The sequence below is a fragment of the Rhinatrema bivittatum genome, chromosome 3, assembly GCF_901001135.1.
Source record: "Rhinatrema bivittatum chromosome 3, aRhiBiv1.1, whole genome shotgun sequence".
In the NCBI taxonomy this organism is placed as follows: domain Eukaryota; kingdom Metazoa; phylum Chordata; class Amphibia; order Gymnophiona; family Rhinatrematidae; genus Rhinatrema; species Rhinatrema bivittatum.
In genome coordinates this window covers 587,903,023-587,924,919 of record NC_042617.1, presented here as the reverse complement: position 1 = coordinate 587,924,919, position 21,897 = coordinate 587,903,023, and the positions used below count along the sequence as shown (strand labels likewise).

The window sequence follows — 21,897 nt, the reverse complement described above, 5'->3', positions numbered from 1 at the left end:
GCATCGCGCGCACAGGCGAGTGGCCTGTGCGCGGGCTGGGAGAGCGGGCATTTGTCCGCTCTCCCGCGGACTTTACTGAATTGGTCCGTTAGTTTGCTCCTTGCAACCTCCTCTCCCTGGCGGAAACTGGCAAAGACCACGTGTGAAGCCGTAACCTCCCAGGTGTTTCCATTGCTTTGGTGCACTTTCATGTATTTGAAAAGTCATTTGCTTAAGAAAACTCAGCATGGATTTATTTTTGCTAAGTTTGCCTTCCGCACCTCTTAGGATTATAAAATGTTACTCTTAAACTCTCATCTTCCCTTTTAATCTAGAGACAGTGATGGCAACTCATATGATCTCTCGCCGCTATCGCAGTACAAGGAGAACTGGGAGGCTGTTACAAGATCAGGATCTGTACAAAAGTTCTACATTAATGTTTGCAACTCCCTGGTCCCAGAGACGGGTGAGCAAGAGATTTCTTTAATTAGATTAAAACTCACTTTTTCCATAATTTGTTTTAGTTTCTTCCCTAGAATATGCCTGGCTCTCTCTAATAAACCACGTAAATCAGGGCTTCCCAAACCTGTCCTGGGGACCCCACAGCCAGTCGGGTTTTCAGGACACATCCGCAATGAATATGCAGGAGAGACATTTGCATATACTGAGTCGCCTTGATATGCAAATGTATCTCCTGCATATTCATTGTGTAGATCCTGAAAACCCGACTGGCTGTGGGGTCCCCAGGACAGGGTTGGGAAGTATTCCTTGTGTATGTATTTATTTTTATATACCGGTGTTCGATGTTACACATCACATCGGTTTTCGTTCCAACAGAAGATGCAGGAAATATGTTTCCTTTGTCTAATACATTGAACATTTATAACAAGGAAATTGTTAACAAGGGATAAAACTAAAACATGGAGAATAATTAAACAAAAGAGGAAGAATAATGGAAGTTAAAATGAAAAGGTTGCACGAAGGGGTGCATAAAGGGGCGTGCCCCTTTGTCGCGCCCCTTCGGCGCGCGACGCCTGGTGGTAAGGTGCCGTTTACCGGAGCGACGCTAGGTGGAATGACGTCGGGGGGGGGGGGGGGGTCTCTTGATCACTGTTTTCCTCTCAGCCTTCTCTTCTCAGTTTCCAACGTGGATCGTTTTCATTTTTTTTCTTTCTCTTCAGTGTGAGGTTTTAAAAGTGCCCTAGCGTCGATCTGGTAAACGGCGCCTTACCACCAGGCACCTATGCGGAGGGGGCTGCCCACCAGCATTGGGCACTTTTAAAACCTCACACTGAAGAGAAAAAGACAAAAAAAATGAAAAAACCCACGTTGGAAACTGAGAAGAGAAGGCTGAGAGGAAAACAGTGATCAAGAGACTCGCCCCACCCTGACGTCATTCCGCCTAGCGTCGATCCGGTAAACGGCGCCTTACCACCAGGCGTCGCGCGACAAAGGGGCCACTCCCCTTTGTGCAACCCGTTGTGGTACCTTTTCATTTTAATTCCATTATTCTTCCTCTCTTGTTTAATTATTCTCCATGTTTTAGTTTTATCCCTTGTTAACAATTTCCTTGTTATAAATGTTCAATGTATTAGACAAAGGAAACATATTTCCTGCATCTTCTGTTGGAATGTAAACCGATGTGATGTGTACCATCGAACACCAGTATATAAAAATAAATAAATAAATAGATATTTTTGCAGTGAGGCATGGTCAGTAAAATACTGTGATTTAGAAGGCCGTTGTACTTTTACAAATGACCACTAGGTGTACAGTTTCTGAGTGAAACTGAGGTTTCTGGAAGAGGTGAAGCCTCAACGCTGGAGAGCAATTTTATGTAAATTACCTGAGGACTCCTCCTCACATTCTCATTTTATTTAACTATAGTGGAAAAAAACTGAAGGTCTGCAAAAAAAAAATATTTAAGTTCAGTTTTAAAACAGATCTGGAATTTATTCTTCTATGTCCTTTGATTTATATACAAGAGACTAATTTTGATCTTCTTGCCTGAAGACATTTGTACTTAAACAGGAAATGTATAAAGCTTATCTGATAATATTTTTTTAATGAATCAGTACTTTTCAACCATTTGCTAACCATAATACTGCATTAGAATGAATGTGACTGACAATGTATATTAATTGTTTATCCGTGTTTACACTTTTGTGTTTTCTTTAAATGTGTGTTTATAGATTAATGCTTGCTAAATAGTTTTTTTAAAAAAAAAGTGAGGGCAGAGATGGTGAATTCCCTGAAAAGTTCATCCTCTAAAGAGTTTTCCCTTTGCTAAATGGGCCTTATTTCATGACCATACTTGTCAGGGAAAAAGGTGAAAAATGTGACACGTAAAAACCGAAAGGCGACAGCAGGCGGGCCTGGTAACTCAGTGGTAGTGCTCCCGGGTGTGTGTTGGGGGTTTGAGGAGAGTCCTGCTCATCGTGAAGTGGCAGCAGCTAATGATGTAACTTAGGACCCCCAATTGCAGGATTCTGGAAGGAGCACTGCCGCATGAATTGAGAGGGGTTATAAAATGGGTGGAAATCCCTGGGTGGTTGTAAATGAAGGTTTGCCGCACTCTAGCACAACAAAGACCAGTTCTGGTGGAGTTGGAAACACAAAAAAGCAGAAGGAAATCCATATACCGCTGTGAGGAGCAGAGCAATTTTTTCCCCATTTGGTGCGCTCATCCCACTATCTCCTTATTTTAGTCTAAAATTTATCAATTTAATAGCATGAAACCTCCCTCGGATCTTGCATTATTAGTGCTAGGATAGAGGTTTAAGAATTGTGCTGCTGGTGCTGCTAACCATCCCCGTTTGGTGATTCACATGTTAGTAGCTGCTTGGCGACTCGTTGCTCCCTATCCAAACCGTCGTCATCCCTGTGGTTCCAAAATCTATGGGAAATTTTTATGCCATGCAGCGGCTGACGCAGCAAGTCGGAGATTTCTATTTGGACGGTCTAAAACTCTGGAAGCCTCTTTTTTAGATGAGGAGGGGCGAGGCAAGCCTTGCACCGCCCTTGTTGATCAGCTGTTTTCTTTTATATCTTTTACAATGCATTTATTTGCCCTATGTTTGCTTTTCTTTATTCTCAGATTTTGTTGCTTTGGGACCTTCTTAGCAGGTCACCTGTTCTCTTGTTTTCTTAGTGATTCTTCTTTTCTATATTCGTTTCTGTTTACCATCAGGGTTACTCTTATTGGATGTATTCTTAGCCTGACTAAGCTTCTTCATGCGTTACTTTTAGTCTTGTTCTATGCATTGTTACATATCTTTGTTTTTTGAATCTTGTATTGACCCCGTTCTAAGGAAAAAAAAAATATATATATATATATATATATGCCCAAATGAAGTACAAAATCTGAGTTATAGCAGGTGTAGCAATAAGGTGGTATTCTGATTTCTTCTGGCTCTTGAAATAACTATGCTGTTTGTATTTTGTACTCTCTGTGGCCAAGCAGCAACAGAACAGCTTCACAGGTGGGTAATGTCATTCAGTGGCATCAACCTGGGAAAAATGCTTCCTCATAGCTTAGAAGACTAAAGGTCTATCTGAGCATGCACAGGCGTTCCCGCGCTGCCGCCACTGCCTCAGTGACCTATGTCTACCTCAGCATTCAGTCAGGAACTTTTACACTCGCACTCTTTTTGCCTATTGCAGTTTTAGAAAAGCATTTACGTGCTTAAAATGTAAATGCACTTTTTGGATAAGTTCTTGGAGGAGAAGTCCATTACCTGCTATTAAGTGGCTATTAGAGAATAGCCACTGCCATTAGCAATGGTAACATGGAATAGACTTAGTGTTTGGGTACTTGCCAGGTTCTTATGGCCTGGATTGGCCACTGTTGGAAACAGGATGCTGGGCTTGATGGACCCTTGGTCTGACCCAGTATGGCATTTTCTTATGTTCTTATGTTCTTAAGTGGGCTTTTGAAAATTGCTACAATATGTCACTGAATTGTCCTGCAGAAGCGCACTTTATGCAGGAAAATGGCTTTTGAAAATTTCTACAAGAGTAGTCATACTTACATGTGTAAATCCTTACCCCCTTAGTTTTTATTTTTTCAAATGTATTTGATTTTCCTTTTTTTTTTAATCTGTCATTAAAAAAAACTATTTCCAACTACCACCACAAGATATGGAGCCAAGATCTTCATGACTTGTGTTTTGCTCCCAAGCACAGTTCTGCCTGGTGCAGTCCATGTGGTAAGACGTTGCCTCGTGCCAGGGCCCGTAGAAGTACGAAGCTTCAGCATGCATTCTCTTCCAAGAAAGAGGGCTATGCTTTGAGATCAGTACCTCAATGATCAAAGTCTCGGAGAAGCCTGGGGCCTTCATCCCCTGCCAGGATGCTATCACCTGCTTCTAAGAAAACACCTTACCAAAAGTACATTGTGTTCTGACTCAGCACAATCACCTAGAAAACATCGCACAGAAGACGTCTTCATTGCCATCCATGAAAAGATATCGGGCTGAAGACGACTTTTTGGTGGCATCAAGTGAGAAACATCGCACCAAAGCCAATATTGGTGCCATCCAAACCTGGCGAATGGACGATGCGGAAGGCTTTGGTACCATACAATCCGGACATGGGACCATCTGAGCCGAAAGCATTGGTGCTGAAAATGGGCGTTCCATCGGTGCCAAAAGTGTCAATGGCACTGAAATGTATCTGTGCAGAAAAATCATTTTGTCATGGAAATGGAAATGTTGTCTTCCTCTTCATACAGAGATTCATCTCTTACTTTGGTACCTGAATTTGACACAACCTTGAGAAAAGCTCAATCACAGAATGCCCATACCTCTTTAGAAGAATGGTACTCCTTCACCTCCTGAAAGTTTTTAACCTGAATTTCTCTAGATTTTCTCTAACAAAGGTTCTCATTTTATCATAGTCTCTCTTTTTATAGTTGAATGCTACTGCAGTAGTTTTCCTTAGTATTTGCTCTCCACTGATTATGTCAAATTCATTTATATTATGTTCACTATTGCCAAGTAGATGCAGCTCTTTTATCTTTTGCTCCAGATCCTGCATTCCACTGAACTAATTTAATATAGTTCCCCCGCTCCCCCATTTCTTCCATGACCAACTGCTGCATGAATTAGTAATTGATGGCATCTAGGACATGCAAGGGAGGTAATATAACATAAGGACATGCCATACTGGGTCAGACCAAGGGTCCATCAAGCCCAGCATCCCGCCTCCAACAGTGGCCAATCCAGGCCATAAGAACCTGGCAAGTACCCAAAAACTAAGAAGATCCCATGCTACTGTTCCTAGTAATAGCAGTGGCTAATTTCTAAGTCAACTTAATTAATAGCAGGTAATGGACTTCTCCTCCAAGAACTTATCCAATCTTTTTTAAACACAGCTATACTAACTGCATTAACCACATCTTTTCGCAACAAATTCCAGAGTTTAATTGTGCATAGAGTGAAAAACAATTTTCTCAAATTAGTTTTAAATGTGCCACATGCTAACTTCATGGAGTGCCCCCTAGTCTTTCTATTATCTGAAAGAGTAAATAACCGATTCACATCTACTCATTCAAGACCTCTCATGATCTTAAAGACCTCTATCATATCCCCCCTCAGCCATCTCTTCTCCAAGCTGAACAGCCATAATCTCTTCAGCCTTTCCTCATAGGGGAGCAGTTCCTCATAGGGGAGCAGTTCCATCCCCTTTATCATTTTGGTTGCCCTTCTCTGTACCTTCTCCATTGCAAATATATGTTTTTTGAGATGCAGCGTCCAGAATTGTACACAGTATTCAAGGTGCAGTCTCATCATGGAGCGATACAGAGTCATTATGATATTTTCTGTTTTATTCACCATTCCCTTTCTAATAATTCCCTACATTGTTTGCTTTTTTGACTGCCGCAGCACACTGAACCGACAATTTAAATGTGTTATCCACGCTGATGCCGAGATCTCTTTCCTGGGTGGTAGCACCTAATATGGAACTTAACAATTATGTAACTAATCCATGGGTTATTTTTCCCTATATACATCACCTTGCACTTATCCACATTAAATTTCATCTGCCATTTGGATGCCCAGTTTTCCAGTCTCAGAAGGTCTTCCTGCAGTTTCACAATCTGCTTGTGATTTAACTACTCTGAATAATTTTGTATCATCTGCAAATTTGATTACCTCACTCTTACGGAAGATAAGGCCATTGCAGAAAGACTAAATGAATTCTTTGCCTCCGTGTTTACTAATGAGGATGTTGGGGAGATACCAGTTCCGGAGATGGTTTACAGGGGTGATAAGTCAGACGAACTGAACGAAATCACTGTGAACCTGGAAGTTGTAGTAGGCCAGATTGACAAACTAAAGAGTAGCAAATCACCTGGACCGGATGGTATGCATCCTAGGGTTCTAAAGGAACTCAAAAATGAAATTTCTGATCTATTAGTTAAAATTTGTAACCTATCATTAAAATCATCCATTGTACCTGAAGACTGGAGGGTGGCCAATGTAACCCCAATATTTAAAAAAGGCTCCAGGGGCGATCCGGGTAACTATAGACCAGTGAGCCTGACTTCAGTGCCGGGAAAAATAGTGGAAACTATTCTCAAGATCAAAATCGTAGAGCATATAGAAAGACATGATTTAATGGAACATAGTCAACATGGACTTAACCCAAGGGAAGTCTTGCCTAACAAATCTGCTTCATTTTTTTGAAGGGGTTAATAAACATGTGGATAAAAGTGAACCGGTAGATGTAGTGTATTTGGATTTTCAGAAGGTATTTGACAAAGTCCCTCATGAGAGGCTTCTACAAAAATTTAATAAGTCATGGGATAGGAGGCGATGTTCTTTTGTGGATTACAAGCTGGTTAAAAGACAGGAAACAGAGAGTAGGATTAAATGGTCATTCCCTGTACGTACCGGATCAGTCCATTCTCCTGGGTTATGCCTCCGCACCAGCAGGTGGAAACAGAGCAAAACTTGGCGAGCTCCTCTATATATACCAGGGTGCCACCCACAGCCTGTCAGTATTTCTCTGTTTCCAGCAGGTGGTGCGGGTGCATAGCTCACAGCCTGGTTAGAAAATTTGTTTAGGACAAGGGTTGTTAGAAATTTAGAGGATACAGGTTTCTTGCCCTTGTTGTCTATTTTGTTTCCCTTAATTAAGTTTAAAAAAAAAAAAAAAAAAGGGGGGGGGTTGGGCACAGAAAGCAAACCTTTTTTTCAGAGTACAGAATGCTCTATGGAAAGTGTTAATGCTGCGTGCCAGGGGATTGAGCTCATAAGATCGTTTTAAAGCTCCGGAGCAACATCAGAAAATATTTCTTCTCTGAAAAGGTGATGGATGCATGGAGTGGCTTCCCGGTGGAGATATTAGAGAAAAAATAATGGAATTCAAGAAAGCACGGGAAAAGCACAAATGATCCCAGACTAGAAAGAAAAGAGAAAGTTAGAAATCTTCTGGGAGTCTATGGCATTGCATTAGAGAGAACTGAAGCTTGGCTAAAAAAACAGCCACCTCACCCATTACACAACACATGAAACCACGAGTCGGAAGACTGTTGAATGTTTGTACAGCAATGCCCAGGGTCAGTGCAAGGTTATTAGGTACCCCAGGAAAACCTTTTAGCCTTGCAGCCCCCCACTCCATCACACCCAATTAAAAATTATGCAAGTATAATAGATTTTACTTGAAAAAGGACATTCAAAAGCACAGTCCTCTGAGGTAAAAATATCACAATATGTATATTATGTTTACCTGTACTGCTGTGGTGCCAACCAGGAAACCCTGCAAAAAAGCAAGAGAGACACTTAGAACCCATATGGTGTTTGGCCTACTGTAATGCATCTTGGGCATGGACATGATCCTGAGAGCCACGAATTACAATGCAATAAACTTTCGATATCAAAACAGCACTAACTGCCAGCACTCAAATAGTAAAAACTCTGCTTATGAAAGTTAACACTGCAAATGTTACACTTGGCCTAAACAAGTAATATATTCCCTACTAGGAAAACAGAACAAGCCAAGCTGCTGTAAATCCCTACATAGAAACTACACACTATTATAAAACCTCACTTCAGTCACACATGTAAAACACAGATAGACCCTCAAATATAGAATAAAGACACCATAAAGTGTAAATAGAAATGTACAGACAAAAACTGAACTGGAAACAGCAACGAGTCAAATTCTATGTACAGAGGCCTCGTTTTGGCCTCTGTTGGAAGCAGGATGCTGGGCTTGATGGACCCTTGGTCTGACCCAGCATGGCAATTTCTTACGTTCTTACACTGGAACAATGGAAAAACAAGCTTTACCATTACTCATAAAACAAAATTAGTAAAATCATACCATAAAAAGAATAATTCAAAACTAATGAATAGAATAACATTCAATAATTAAAAACTCACATAACATTTTCCAAACACCAAAAAAATATTTCAAAACAGATGCATCAAAATAATATCCAACAATTAAAACTAATAAGGATTTTTATAAAAATCCTGTTTTCCATATCTGGGAACTTGATTTCCATATGCCATGAAATTATAATGGATTAGCAGGCAGAGAGAAAGGAGGGTGGTTGTGTATACACATGCTCGTGGTCCCTCTCTCACTCACACACACACACACACACACACTGTCATACACATACACACATGCTCTCACGCACTCTCACATACACGTACACACACATATGTTCTCATTCTCACGTAATCTTTCATACACACACACATGCTCTCACGCACTCTCACCTACACGTACACAAATGCTTTATCTCACTCTCACCCACACATCTGCTCTCTCTCACATACACAATGCTCTCTTTCACTACCCCCTCTGAAGCAGCAGGCAGCAGCAGTCTCCTCCTTCAGCCCCCGCAGCAAAGCATATGACTTCTGGCCACTGCAGCAGACCTAGGTCTGGCCTTGAACGCCACCTCCTTCCGGCAAGGCAAGGCAGGATGCGCTCCTTCTCCAAAATTGACAGCGTGGTCTGTGGGGCCTTAGTAAGTGGAAAAGCAGCACAGCCCTTCCAGTATCAGTAGCATGGCCAGTGAGACCTCGCTGTTTTTCCACTTAATAAGGCCCCACTGCCCATGCTGTCGACTTTTGCAGGGCTGCGCTACTCTCTCTCTTACTGAGGCCCCACATGGCAGCACTCTGGTGCCTTTCAGTAGCAGTGCTTATGGCCGTGGCCATATTAGCCAAAGGCAAGCTATAACTCTGGCACTAGAAATGAAATGGAGTAGACTGGAGGGGTCTTATAGTACTCATCTGCTGTCATATATTCCGTTTATATGAGCTGGTGATACCTTCTGTTTAGACAGGACTATACATAGGGTGATTTTCCAAGGGACTGCTGCATTTATAGTAGTCCTTTATCTGCAAAATGTTCCTTTAGAAAATTGTGCAACTGATAACACGTGTAAAATTTCTCGCTTACATGTTGTATATGTGCACTTTTACACATGTGAGAGAGAGGCATTCAGAGGGTGGAGACTGGATGGGTTTGGGACTTGTTCTTAAATGTTTTGATTTTTAAAAAGTATGCGCATGAATTCTTCCGGCAGGACTATGTGCACCAAACAGCAGGGGTAATTGTGTGCACAATAGTTTTGCCAGGATAACTTTCAAAGCAAAATTACCTGCTTTAAAATGCTTTGAAAATTGGTGTAATTTGAATGCTTATTTGCCAGCTGACTTAGCTGCAATATTACAAAACTATCCCCACGCAGACCCATACCTGGTATTACTGGTCCAGCAGCGCGCCTTCTCTGCTACTTTCCTTGGTGTTTGATCCTTTGACCTGTACAAATTCATGTTGCCTGCTAGCTGCCATACCCATGAGCTCCTGAGTCTGGCCATTATTGGCTGCTTTTTTTTTTTTTTTATGATGTCTTAACTGTACCCACAGACTTCTCTCCTTTTTTCCGTGTGTACATTAGCTCCTTTATTTTCCCCTTTGCATGAAGGAGGCAATGACCAGTGCAGCTGGTATCGTAGGCGTGCACTGAGTATCCTCTACTCTCTATCGGGCCGATACAGTAAAAACGAGTGAGAGCGGGCGAGTACCTGCTCTCCCAGCGCGCGCACAGGCCACTCTCCTGTGCGCGCAATACAGTATTTAAATTTATTTTAATTAGGGCCGGCGGTAAAAAGAGGCGCTAGGGACACTAGCGCGTCCCTAGCGCCTCTTTTTTGACAGGCAGTCAGCGGGTTTGACAGCCGACGCTCAAATTTGCCGGCGTCGGTTCTCGAGCCCGCTGACAGCCACAGGTTCGGAAACCGGACGCCAGCAAAATTGAGCGTCCAGTTTTCGAGCCGCGGGCCCATTTTAGATTTTTTTTACTTTTTTCAACTTTCGGGACCTCTGACTTAATATCGCCATGATATTAAGTCGGAGGGTGCACAGAAGAAAAGCAGTTTTTTCTGCTTTTCTGTGCACTTCCCCGGCGCCGGCAGAAATTAACGCCTATCTTTGGGTAGGCGCTAATTTCCGAAAGTAAAATGTGCGGCTTGGCTGCACATTTTACTTTCTGTATCGTGCGGGAATACGTAATAAGGGCCATCAATATGCATTTGCATGTTGCGGGTGCTATTAGGTTTGGGGGGGTTGGACGCGCGTTTTGGACGCACTATTACCCCTTACTGAATAAGGGGTAAAGCTAGCGCGTCCAAAACGCGCGTCCAAATGCCGGCTAACAGTGCGCTCTGTCGGAGCACCCTGTACTGTATCGGCCCGTATGTTTGGAGCCTTGGTTGATCCAATGCTGCTTTCTGCTGGGTGAGGACTTTTGCAGTAGAAGAACCCTTAGCCTTGTTCTCAGGCCCAGCGTGCTACAGTGTCCTACATCTCCAGTAATGCTTCATCTCATCGCAGTAGGAGGTTGGTGATCAGCATCTTCAGTAGGATGAAAATAAAAACTTTTTTTTTTTTATCTCCCAACTTTGAAATCCGTCTTAATTTTTGATGCTGACCAAAGATTTCTACGTTGTTTTTAGGTTTGCGATTGTGGTGTTTTGGCAAAAGGCTTGTGTGATTCTTACCCCTACGAGATGGCCATTTCTGTTCGCCTCTTAACGTCTTCTTAGGAACTTCCCTGTGGTAGTTCTCACAATCTGCGGGATTATTTTTTTATCAATTTAATTTTGTTGAGAGTATCAGAAAAAATGAACAGATGGACATGTGAGCTGTTCTCTTGCTTTTTCTCAGGGCTCGCCTCCTGCCCCAGTGGTGCTGCTGCCTGCCTGATGGATGGCTCCAAGCCAGTTAGCCTTGGCGAGCCTTCCAGTGGCCCCCAGTGGGAGAATGACTTGTCTGTCCTGAAATATACTAATGGAGACCCTTGTCCTGATAACATTCGGAGGAAGATGACAATAATACGCTTCAAGTGTGATGAAAACAGAGTTGTAAGTGTTTATGGAAGTGGGAGGGTTGTGCTTTTATGTTTACTGAGTCTTCTGATGATGTTATAGAAATGAGTTAGAGGGCTGGGTTAAATGAATGCTATGATGCCAGGGGGAAAAGGGCAAACACCTGCTGGGATTACACCTATTCATGTAAGGCGGCGCTCTGACTCTCTCAATGCATTTTTTTGATTTATCCTGTAAATCTAATTTTGTTTTATGTCCCTTGAGTCCTGGAGTCATCCACTTGTGTTGAAACAAAGCTCTGCAAGGGCTGGCACAGTGCAGGGCACGAGGGTTCGACCCAGGGAAGCTGCAGGGAGGGTGGGGAGGGAGCCTTAGCCTTAACTCACACACGCACGCACACACTTACACACGCACGCACACACTTACACACGCACGCACACACTTATACACACACACACACTTACACACACACACACTTACACACACACACAGACACACACAGACTTATACACACACACTTACACACACACTTACACACACACTTACACACACACACACACACACTTACACACACTTACACACACACAGACACACACACTCTCTTACTTACACACACTTCTTATTGATGATTCAGATTATTGCTGCGGGCCAGTGTGGTTTGACTTTTCACTTTTTTATTTTCCTTTTAATAATTGCACCCAGAAGGAAAATAATTGGAAAGGCAGAGCAGTTAATTATGTACAGCAATTAGCTCATAAATCCAAAATCACAACAGCCTTGCAAGACACATGCCCTCTGTTCATGCTGAAAATGTTTTGTTCTTAAAATGCGTTTACAGATTGTTTTCTCTTTTCTTTGCATTGAGGATTCTAAGCCAGAGTTGGCAAACGTCATTGAAGATTGTGAATACACCTTCGTGTGGTTCTCTGCCGCAGCTTGTCCTCTGAAGAGCAATATGGAGGGAGACTGCAGAGTGACCAATCCTGTTACAGGTAAATCATTCCTTGTCATTAAATCAGACAACAGGGGTGGCCGAAGCCTAGGCTATAGCACTATGGGCTAAATCCTGGGACACGTGGATTCAATTTCTACAGCTATCTGGGCCAGCTGGGTGCAGGTGTACCCCAGACGTGATGTGCTTATGCCCAGGGAAGGAGGGAAGACTACCACCGTTAGCTTGGTGGCCCCATGCTGACCAAAGGAGCCTCCGAGTGGGCACCTTTTAGCTTCCCATACCAGCAAGGGTTTTCCTGAGCTGTCCTGCCATGCATTCTGGGACTGGGGCTATGCATTCTGGGACTGCGGCTATGCATTCTGGGAAGGGTGAGACTGGGGCTATTACTCTTTGATGGAATAACGTGTTGTAGGCAACCTTACACTCTGGCCAGACATGACTCTCAATCCGTTCCATATCTTGTATGGGACCAGTATTATCTGTTTCGATCAGGCCAGTTGTCTTTGCTTTATAAATGGCCCTTGATACAGTCCAGCATTTGAAAGCAGTTAGAGAAATAGTACCAGTTTGTTTAAAACATTTTTTTTTTTTAGGCGCTTCATTTGACATCGTAAACAAAACTATTCAAACCATTCTCTTTTGTTTGGACACTTTCTATTTGTATTCCATTGCTAGCATTTGAAATCCTTCGAAACACCTCCTCCTTAGCCGTTTGCCACTATATAAATCCAGGCTGTTGTCATGTGCAGGCTTCAGACACGTAAAGCATGAGTAGAACTTGAAAAGGGAGCAGGAACTTGGAAGGAACGAGGATTTTCAGGACAGAGGTGGTGTCACTGTGAAATGTGTACACCTTTTACTTTACAATAAATAAAGCTAGACATATATTTACAGAAAACAGAAAAGGGATCTAGTAGCAGGAGCCAAAGAATACCGTATTTTTCAGACTATAAGGCGCACCGGATTATAAGGCGCATTATCAATGAGCGCCTGCTAAGGCGTCCAGGTTCATATATAAGCCGCAGCGGATTATAAGGCGCAGCAGTGGCGTAGCGAGGGGTGGGCGGCCGCCAAGAAAAAAATCGCGTTTAAAAGCGCTGATGCTCCTCCTCCTTCTTGTCTGTGCGTCCCCGGAAGTAAACGTTGCCGGAGCCGCGTGGGCAGGAAGGAGGGGAAGCATCAGCGCGTGCAGACGTGAAGCAGCACTTGCGTTTACGGACCGCCGCGAATCTCAAGTCGCAGCGGCCCGAGAAGAAGAAGAGGCCCGGTAGCAGGGCCACTGCAGAGCCCATCCTGCGGCGACCTGCGAAGAGGAGGCCTAGAGGTGAGAGAGAGCCTGTGCTTGAGCAACACAGCATGTGGGAGTGAGAGACTGAGTGTATGAATGATTGTATGAGACACAGCATGTGACAGTGAGAGCCTGTGTGTGAGAGAGAGAAATGCATGTGAGAATGAGAACCTGTGTGTTTGAGGGAAGAAGATGGAGAGAAAAGAAACAGAAGAAAAGACAATATAAAAGGAGTGGCAGCAGAAAAATTCATATATAAGGCGCACCGGATTATAAGGCGCACTTCCGATTTCTGAGAAAATCGTAGGTTTTTATGTGCGCCTTATAGTCTGAAAAATACGGTAAATGAAATGTACGTCTGTAAATAGATATTTTGAGGAATCTTTAGATAGTACTAACCACATAAAGAGTTTAATTTTTAAGAAATGCTGATTTTAAGTGGCGATCTGGAAGAATAAAAGAGAAGTCTCCATTTACTCTTGAAATGCAATTTGCACAAAGGAACTTAGGAGTGAGAAACTGACAAGTTCTTAGTGTCCAGACAGATGAATTCAGAACCAGTGGGTTTATGCACCTCTACCAGCAGATAGAGAAGGAGCAAAGCTGATACCATAGTATATATACTCCTGCCATGACAGCCTGCCAGGATTCTCCGTCTCCAGCAGATGCTGGATGTGCATCTCCCTACTGGGGATTGCTTCAGGTTTTAGAAGGAGAAAGAAAGAAGGAAATTTAATTTGCCCCTTTCTCCTGCGGTGATACCAAATGGTCCTTCCCCCAGTTCAGAATTCCTGAGGTGATTTCCGTGGTCCCTCAGATGGTCTTAGCTGTTAAAACAGCTGAAAGGCAGTGGGTGCAGAAAGCTGAGCGCATTGATGATGACATATGCCCTCTCCCCCTGCAGCCAGAGACTGTCTCTGTACTCAGCCGGAATGAGCTGAACTCAGGTAACGCTTGAAAAATAAAAAGGCAGAGAACAGAGAAGTAGGGTTTTTTTGTAGGGCTTCCTCCATCCTTCGGTCTCCATTCTCAGAGGTACGTGGGCAGCCTGGTGGTTTGAGCAGCCCTTTTGGGCTAGGTTCCGTTCTTAAGCTTTTCTCTGTGCACCACGTAGTAGCCGCGGCGGCATTTTTACGTGTTTTCCTGCGCGTTAGGCTGCTCTCTTCAGGACTGTCTGTTCATGCAAGTGTGTCCAGCTGTGCTTCCAGTTTTTAGACGCTTAGCTAGATGCCTACTTGGGCATCCAGGTGGTAGCGGAGTCAATGTGAGGCGCAAGTTTACCTCTACACACAATTTGGGCTGCATTGAGGGCACTCCGTTTTTTTGGGCACTCATCAAGCACAGGGTTGTGTGCCTATGTTTGGGGGAACACACATTTTAGAGCATGAATTCAGTTGCCTGTTAAGAGTACTGACAAGACTGATGGTGTCTAAAGCTAAGAAACCTAAGCACCTCTCCCTCTGTGCTGCCCGTCATATTTGGGCATCTCAGCCTGGTGTTCCCTCTAACTTATGCCAGCACAGTTTAGAGGGTCAGGTAAATATTTTTACTAAGCCTGGTTCTTCCCAGCCTGAATAGGGGACTGGGTAAAGCATGTCAGGAGGAGCGCCAGACCTTGCAACTCCCTTAACTGGTTCGTCGGCGGGGGAAAGGTAGCTCAGTGGGCACAGAACAGGTGCTTTCTGGTTTTAGCATGGATCTTCCCACTTGGATAAAGTGTGTTCACAGCGTTTCACTAGAAGGAGGCTTTCCTAGGGGCGTGTTTTGGTTGGGAAAGGAAAGTAGCGCGTGTAGATTGCATTTTAACAATGAAAATGGTTCCTGCAGAGAAACCGGCTGCAGATGTCTTAGGGTGCTTTATATTCCCAGCAACTTTCAAAGTGAAAGTCCTCGTGTACTTTCCCTTTAAAACCTGGGGCAAACACCGTGGGTAAAAAGTACCTGCGGACTCTGCAGCAGTGTGGGCAACTTGCCCCATATGTGCCGGTCTTTTCAGAGTTATGGTCCTTTTTTTCAGGCCAGTACAAAATGAGTTGGATGAAATTGCCTGAATAGAAAGTAAACTGCTCATTGGATTACGAAGTTGGTTTGTTTTAAGAAGTTGCATGATCTCGTGGAATGATATGGGGAAGGATGAACATGATTTGGTGATCTTGGGTTTCCTATGTCTCAAAATATACCTGTCTCAAGGAATTAAGCAACTGAGATTTCCCGGCCTATATATTCAAGGTTTTCTCCTGTTTTGTTTTGTTTTTTTTGTGTATGGTAAAACTGTTTAGTATATAGGACCCTTACTGCAAGAAAAATGCATAATCATACAATTTAGTGAGCTCAACCTAGGGAATCCGTGCATGTTTAAGGAAGAGGGACAAGGTACTGACAGTCAGAGAGGAAAGGGATATGGGTATGAAGTTGTACCTAATAACTTCAAGGTTGCCAGACAGTATGATAAAATAATAGGCAACGCCAGTGGAATATTAGGGTGGCTAGGGAGCGCCGTTACCAGCAGTATCTGGGATGTGTCTAAAATTCAGCACCTGGCAGGCAAGTTCATATGAACATCACAGCGGTTTACTGTTTTAAAATCATAAAGCATCACCCACAACACAGTACAAAATACACCCAAAAACTTACAGAGATAATACTGGAGCAATCCCCTCGTTACCCTTATTCAGCCATATGATAAAAGGCCATCCCCTGACTCCAATACCAACCAGGCTTCACATAAACCAAATCAGTAATTAAATGTGATACTAAAACAAAAGATCACTAAACTAAGAAGTATCTATAACTACTCTGACAATAGAAGATGGTGCTGGACTGTAAACCATCCTGATTCTGCTTCCCCAGATCACACCCTGACATGGCGAATTAAGAGGAAGCCACTGAGCTGGGAAGAAAAGCCTGAACAGAGAGGAGGAAGGGAGGAGAGAATAATAGCAAAGAAAAAAAAAAAAGCAGAAAAGAGCCCAAAATATAAAAGTTTAAAGGAAAAAAATGTACCCAGATCCCAAAAAATTGTCTTGTGTCCAAGTTTTCTATATATTTTTTGACCCCCTGCTTATCTTTCTGGAGATGTGACCTCCAGACCTGGACACAATACTTTAATGAGATCAGTACAAATTAGAAGCAGTCCAAAGGAGAGCTACCAGAACCATAGGAGGTAAGAGTTCAGGATCTAAACGTGAATAGTTGAGGATGTAGTCCTAGTTAATTCTTTGCATGATTGGAACCTAAATCTTTAGCTCATTTTTCAGCCACTATGGGGAATACAACTTTCATAGGTTAATTAGAAATCTCCTATAACTCATTTGTTGACCTTTTTCATCTTTGATTAGTCTAACACAGCAACCATATTAACTTCATTCGGATCCTAAATTTAGGAAAATATGGTCTTTGTATCGTAAAACACAAAAACAACACCTTCTCTGAGCGGACATCTGACTGGACGAAGAGTTGGATGACTTGTGAAACGAAGCACAGTAGCCTCAGATGCCAATATTCAAAGGCTTTGTGTGGGTAACTTTGAGTTACTCGTACAAAATAACATGTTCACATGTTCCCTCTCCTCGTCCAGGTGTCTCACGTGTTCCCTCTCCCCGTCCAGGTGTCTCACGTGTTCCCTTTCCCTGTCCGGGTGTCTCACGTGTTCCCTCTCCCCGTCCGGGTGTTCCCTCTCCCCGTCCGGGTGTCTCACGTGTTCCCTCTCCCCATCCGGGTGTCTCACGTGTTCCCTCTCCCCATCCGGGTGTCTCACGTGTTCCCTCTCCCCATCCGGGTGTCTCACGTGTTCCCTCTCCCCGTCCAGGTGTCTCACATGTTCCCTCTCCCCGTCCAGGTGTCTCACGTGTTCCCTCTCCCCGTCCGGGTGTCTCACATGTTCCCTCTCCCCGTCCGGGTGTTTCACGTGTTCCCTCTCCCCATCCGGGTGTCTCACATGTTCCCTCTCCCCGTCCAGGTATCAGCACTGTATGGCTAAGGTTAGCTGAGTAAGTCTGGTCAGGAAAAATAGCTGCCCTAAAGTCATCCTAGTAGTGATTCTGTTGGGTCAGACCAGGTTGCCATCCCAGAACCTTGCTGAACTGCAGCAAACTCACTTTTCTGGAAGAGACTAGGGAAATGTGCCAGATAGTTCAGGCGTCATGAGTTTTTTCCAAGCTCATTTCTGGCGCTTCCTGTCTGCAGATCTTGCAAGATCAGTAGCAAAAAGAGGGCCGGCACTTGGCTCGCAATTTCTAAAATACGTGCAGTGCAGGGATGGCTGCCAAAGACGTCAGGTTTCTGCCCCCACCTATCCTGTGCTGAGGCAGCTGCTGGAGCTCATCTTACCAGCTGACGATGATGACAGGCCACTGCCTGTCCGCCCTGAGATTTGGCGGCTCACGGATCCTATCCCATTGCTTGCTGAAGGCGCAAGGCCTTGACACCTGTTGTAGTGTCTGGTCTGGTAGGAAGGTAAGGAAGAGAGGGGGAGGGTGTTGAAACGAGGTCTGGCCTGGAAGAGGGGTATGGCAGAGGGAAAGGGGTTTTGTGTTTTGTTACCCGGATAAGCAGGTGAGTTTTTGTATATTTATTTATTTAAGAACATTTATAGTCTGCTTATAACGACCTGCCATGCTAAGGAGACAGAATATGCAGGGATATTTGCTTGGATAACTTTCCTATTCTCTGTTTTACTTGAATGATAACTTAAAGAGAAGAAAGATATCTGTGGGCTTCTAAGCTATTATCATTATTTAGAGTTGTATTTGTACCAGGTTGCTCTGAAATCAGACTGGAACATCAGGGGGCACAGACTGTGTATTTTCAACAAGAGTTGGTGTTTATTATCATTTTTTTTCTTGTACATCCGAATAAAGTCCTAACTTTGCTTCTCTCCAGGTCACCTCTTTGATCTGACCTCTCTAAGCAGAGATGAGGGTTATACTATTGAAGACCGCAAGAGCACAAGATCAGTTCAGTTAAATATCTGTGCTGAGGTTAAAAGCTTGTGTGAAGCTGGAACTGGCAAGTATTCAGAAAATATACTTCACATTTTCATTATGACACCAGTTATCCTGTAACTTAAGCAGCTTGACTTTGGGATAAGTAAATGATATTTTGATATTTGCTTATCAGTAGAGATCCTCATTTCAGTGTTTGTTGTACTGTGACTTGGAATCTATCAGTGTTACAATGAGAACAAAAATATTTACCTGGAAATATGGCAAAACATTTTCTCCTGGGTTTCTTTGTGTTGTAATAACAATACAAAATCTTGGGAAAAATAAAATAAAAATGAAGGCTCCTAGTAATGGGTAAATAGAAATGACATTCAGCACAAATGTTGTCTCTGGATGCTTTTCTTACTTTTCAACTTATTTGGCTAAGCTGAAGTGGCCACTGATGATACATAGTGTTAAATATAGCATTGTCTAGCCAGAAAAGGAGAATATCTGGGATGAAATGGTGGTTGCCAGGCCCAGAATCACAAGAGTCTATTTTCCCTGCTGTCAGCCTGCCCATCACATACTGGTAGGCCTTGCAAGGTGTTTGAAAACACAGTATAAAGCAACTGGAAGCAAATTGAGATTTTTATGAAGGAATTAACTGTTAATCTCAGTTATTTCTGGGTTTTTGTTTTGTTTTTTTTCCAGAATGTGCACCCCACTATATTTTATAGTTTATTTCAGATGAATATATAAATTGGAAAAATAAATGAGTATTAATGTTTTAGCTCTATAAACCCTTGGGTAGCTGATATTTTCAGTTGGTTAGGTTGAAATGACTTTCGAGTTGTAGGCTTGATATCTGTCTTTAATGTATTTAGCCTGTGTAGCTTTTTCATTACTTTTATATTAGAAAAGATGATAAAACAATTTTGTGTGAAACCAATTTTTTAATTTATATACTAAATAGAACAAAATAAAATACTAAAGGTGGATGACGGTGTATAGTTAGTAATGCGGTTGGTGGTTTGGTTGCATTACCAGAGTGACGTCAGCACTGGTGTGACGCAGGAAATGCTTCCCCCTTCCCCCCAACTGCCTCTTCCACCAGCCCCACCACTTTCTGTTCTGCATGTTCTTAGGCACAAGACTGAGAAAGTAAGTAAGAAAGAAAGCCAAGACGTAGCTAAGTTGATATTTTGAGGGATCAAGCTAGTGTGCTACTTTTAAGCTATGGTAGCCCAGTTTTTAAGCTTTTCAAGATATTTGCACTCCAAGAAACTCTTTGCTCTCACCTTATCTGTTTTGAATTTTGAGATCTTAATTCTCTGCTCTATTTTATGTTGATAAGCAGGCTGAATTAGTCATGATATGTGGGTGACATCATCCAGTGGCACCAAGCTCTACTGCGCATGTGTGGGAACTCCCACATTGGTGTTGCCTTAAGAGCCACCTCAGTCTTTTTTTTGGTTTTTTTTTGTCCAAGCACTAGCACGGATGTGTACTCTCTCCCCGCATTCATTTTCAAATTTCAGAATTTTTCTCACTTTTCTTTTGCCTCGCTGCCTCAGCAGTACCCCCAACAGTACTTTTCAGAGCTATTAAAAAAAAGGAAAAAAGAACAACTTTGTGAAGACTGTCTCCTCAGAGACAGAACCTTTGGGAACATCTCCTCCAGCCATGTTTAGGAAGAAAAAACCTACAGTCAGTAGTTTAAAAAATTGTGCTGCCATCAGATAATGTCCATTACGGATGGGCATGAGCTCTGCTACCGCTTTTTAACATGGAACACAATCTGTCCCCAGGGTCGCAACATTCCAGGGTGGCAAAAATAGAGGCTCTGCATTGTGTCTAGAGAAGCCATAGTTAATCCTCCTCCTGGAGTGCACACTCAGAAGCCACGGCTGGAGCCCCAGCTCCTCCAAAACTTCCCCATCAGCTCCAGCCGTGGGATCGAGCGCTGACGTCTCGAAGACCAAGTGGTGCCATTCGGTAGAACTTACCCCTGCATTGAAGAAGTAGAAGCATAGAGGTGTGTCGATACTGTCTATGCAAGGAGTGTTGGCGTCAATGGCGTATAAGATTTTAAACACATGATGTTTTGAAGAAAAAACACACATAGTGCTACTATGCATCCAATGCATGGTGCACCAAAGCACAATGCACCTATCCTATTTCAAATTCGTGGTGAAATTTGGCATAGCCCTCAATGTTAAGGTGAGAAAAGACAAAGATCCTCAAACAGGGGTTATGGGTTTGCTTAATATTTTGGATGTTTCATCAGAACTAGTAGCTCTTTCAGATGCACTCTTGAACACATCGCAGATGTATCCATAACCTCTTATGCAATAAGGGGATTAGTGTGTCCAAAACACGCATCCAAACCAGCACGGAGCAAATAGCGCTCATCACATGTAAATGCCGTGTTGATGAGGCTATCATCTAGTACCCATTATGTAAAAAAATAAACGTGCACCCAACGTAACACCTGGTGTTAAGTCTTGAGGTTCCTCCAACTTAATTTCGTGGCGATATTAAGTCAGAGAAACCACAGAAAACAGCGTGGGGAAAAAAAACTGTCTTGCCAGTGGTCCGGTTAGGAAAACGGACGCTCAATTTATGAGCACACAGCCACTTCTCCTGGGTACCCGATGCTATGGAAGTGCTAGGGATGCACCATTACTCCTAGCGTCTCCCTTTTAATGCAGTAGCTCATTTGCCTACTGCATTGCATGTCCGGGAGAGACGAATGGGCGCTCGTTAGGAAAGCAGGCGCTCAATCATGAACACCCGTTTTTCCCACATGAATATTGCATCAGTCTCTATGTATTCACGCATTTCCTGCAAGAGAAAACCATTAGTGCAAACCAACAACCAGCTTGCCATGTTTTCTGTCAACAGATAGGGAGGACCTGGCTCTTGGCAATTCTGTCGGATGCTGGAGATATGACAATGATCAGTCAATCATCTGCCACCCTTCAGGCCTCATACCATCTAGGGATATCAAACACATTAGCAGACCCCTCGGCAGGTTTTCCCAGCCTCACTAATAGTCCATCAGAAAATCCAGGGTAGATGGAGTTGTGGAGTTGGCCTTTGATAGATCTGTTTATGAAGAAATGCAGTTAGTCACTCTATCAGTTTTGCTCCATTCTTTCCAGCAAACTTTGAATTGCTCAGGATGCTTAGTTAATAGTTTGCTGACAAAAACCTGCTTCTAATAGAATAGTTCAGAAACTGCTTCAAGACCAAGCCTCTGTGATTCTCATAGCTCCAGCATGACACAGACAAATCTGGTATGCATATCTCTTTCGTCTTTCACACATCCTTAGTGTATTTTCATCTACTTCCTCAGGAAGATGGCAAGTTATTTAATCTAAACCTGGAATC

At 43.1% G+C, this 21,897-nt stretch overlaps 1 protein-coding gene across 3 annotated transcripts in view; it reads left to right on the top strand.

Annotated features, from left to right (window-relative positions):
- IGF2R (insulin like growth factor 2 receptor) overlaps positions 1-21,897 on the top strand; it is a 315,579-nt gene that overhangs the window by 210,313 nt on the left and 83,369 nt on the right. For all 3 annotated transcript variants that reach the window (XM_029596695.1, XM_029596693.1, XM_029596696.1), the window contains exons 30-33: positions 315-445; positions 11,176-11,372; positions 12,202-12,328; positions 18,461-18,586. In XM_029596695.1, coding sequence (XP_029452555.1) covers positions 315-445; positions 11,176-11,372; positions 12,202-12,328; positions 18,461-18,586 — 581 coding nt within the window. The remainder of the gene's footprint in view (positions 1-314; positions 446-11,175; positions 11,373-12,201; positions 12,329-18,460; positions 18,587-21,897) is intronic.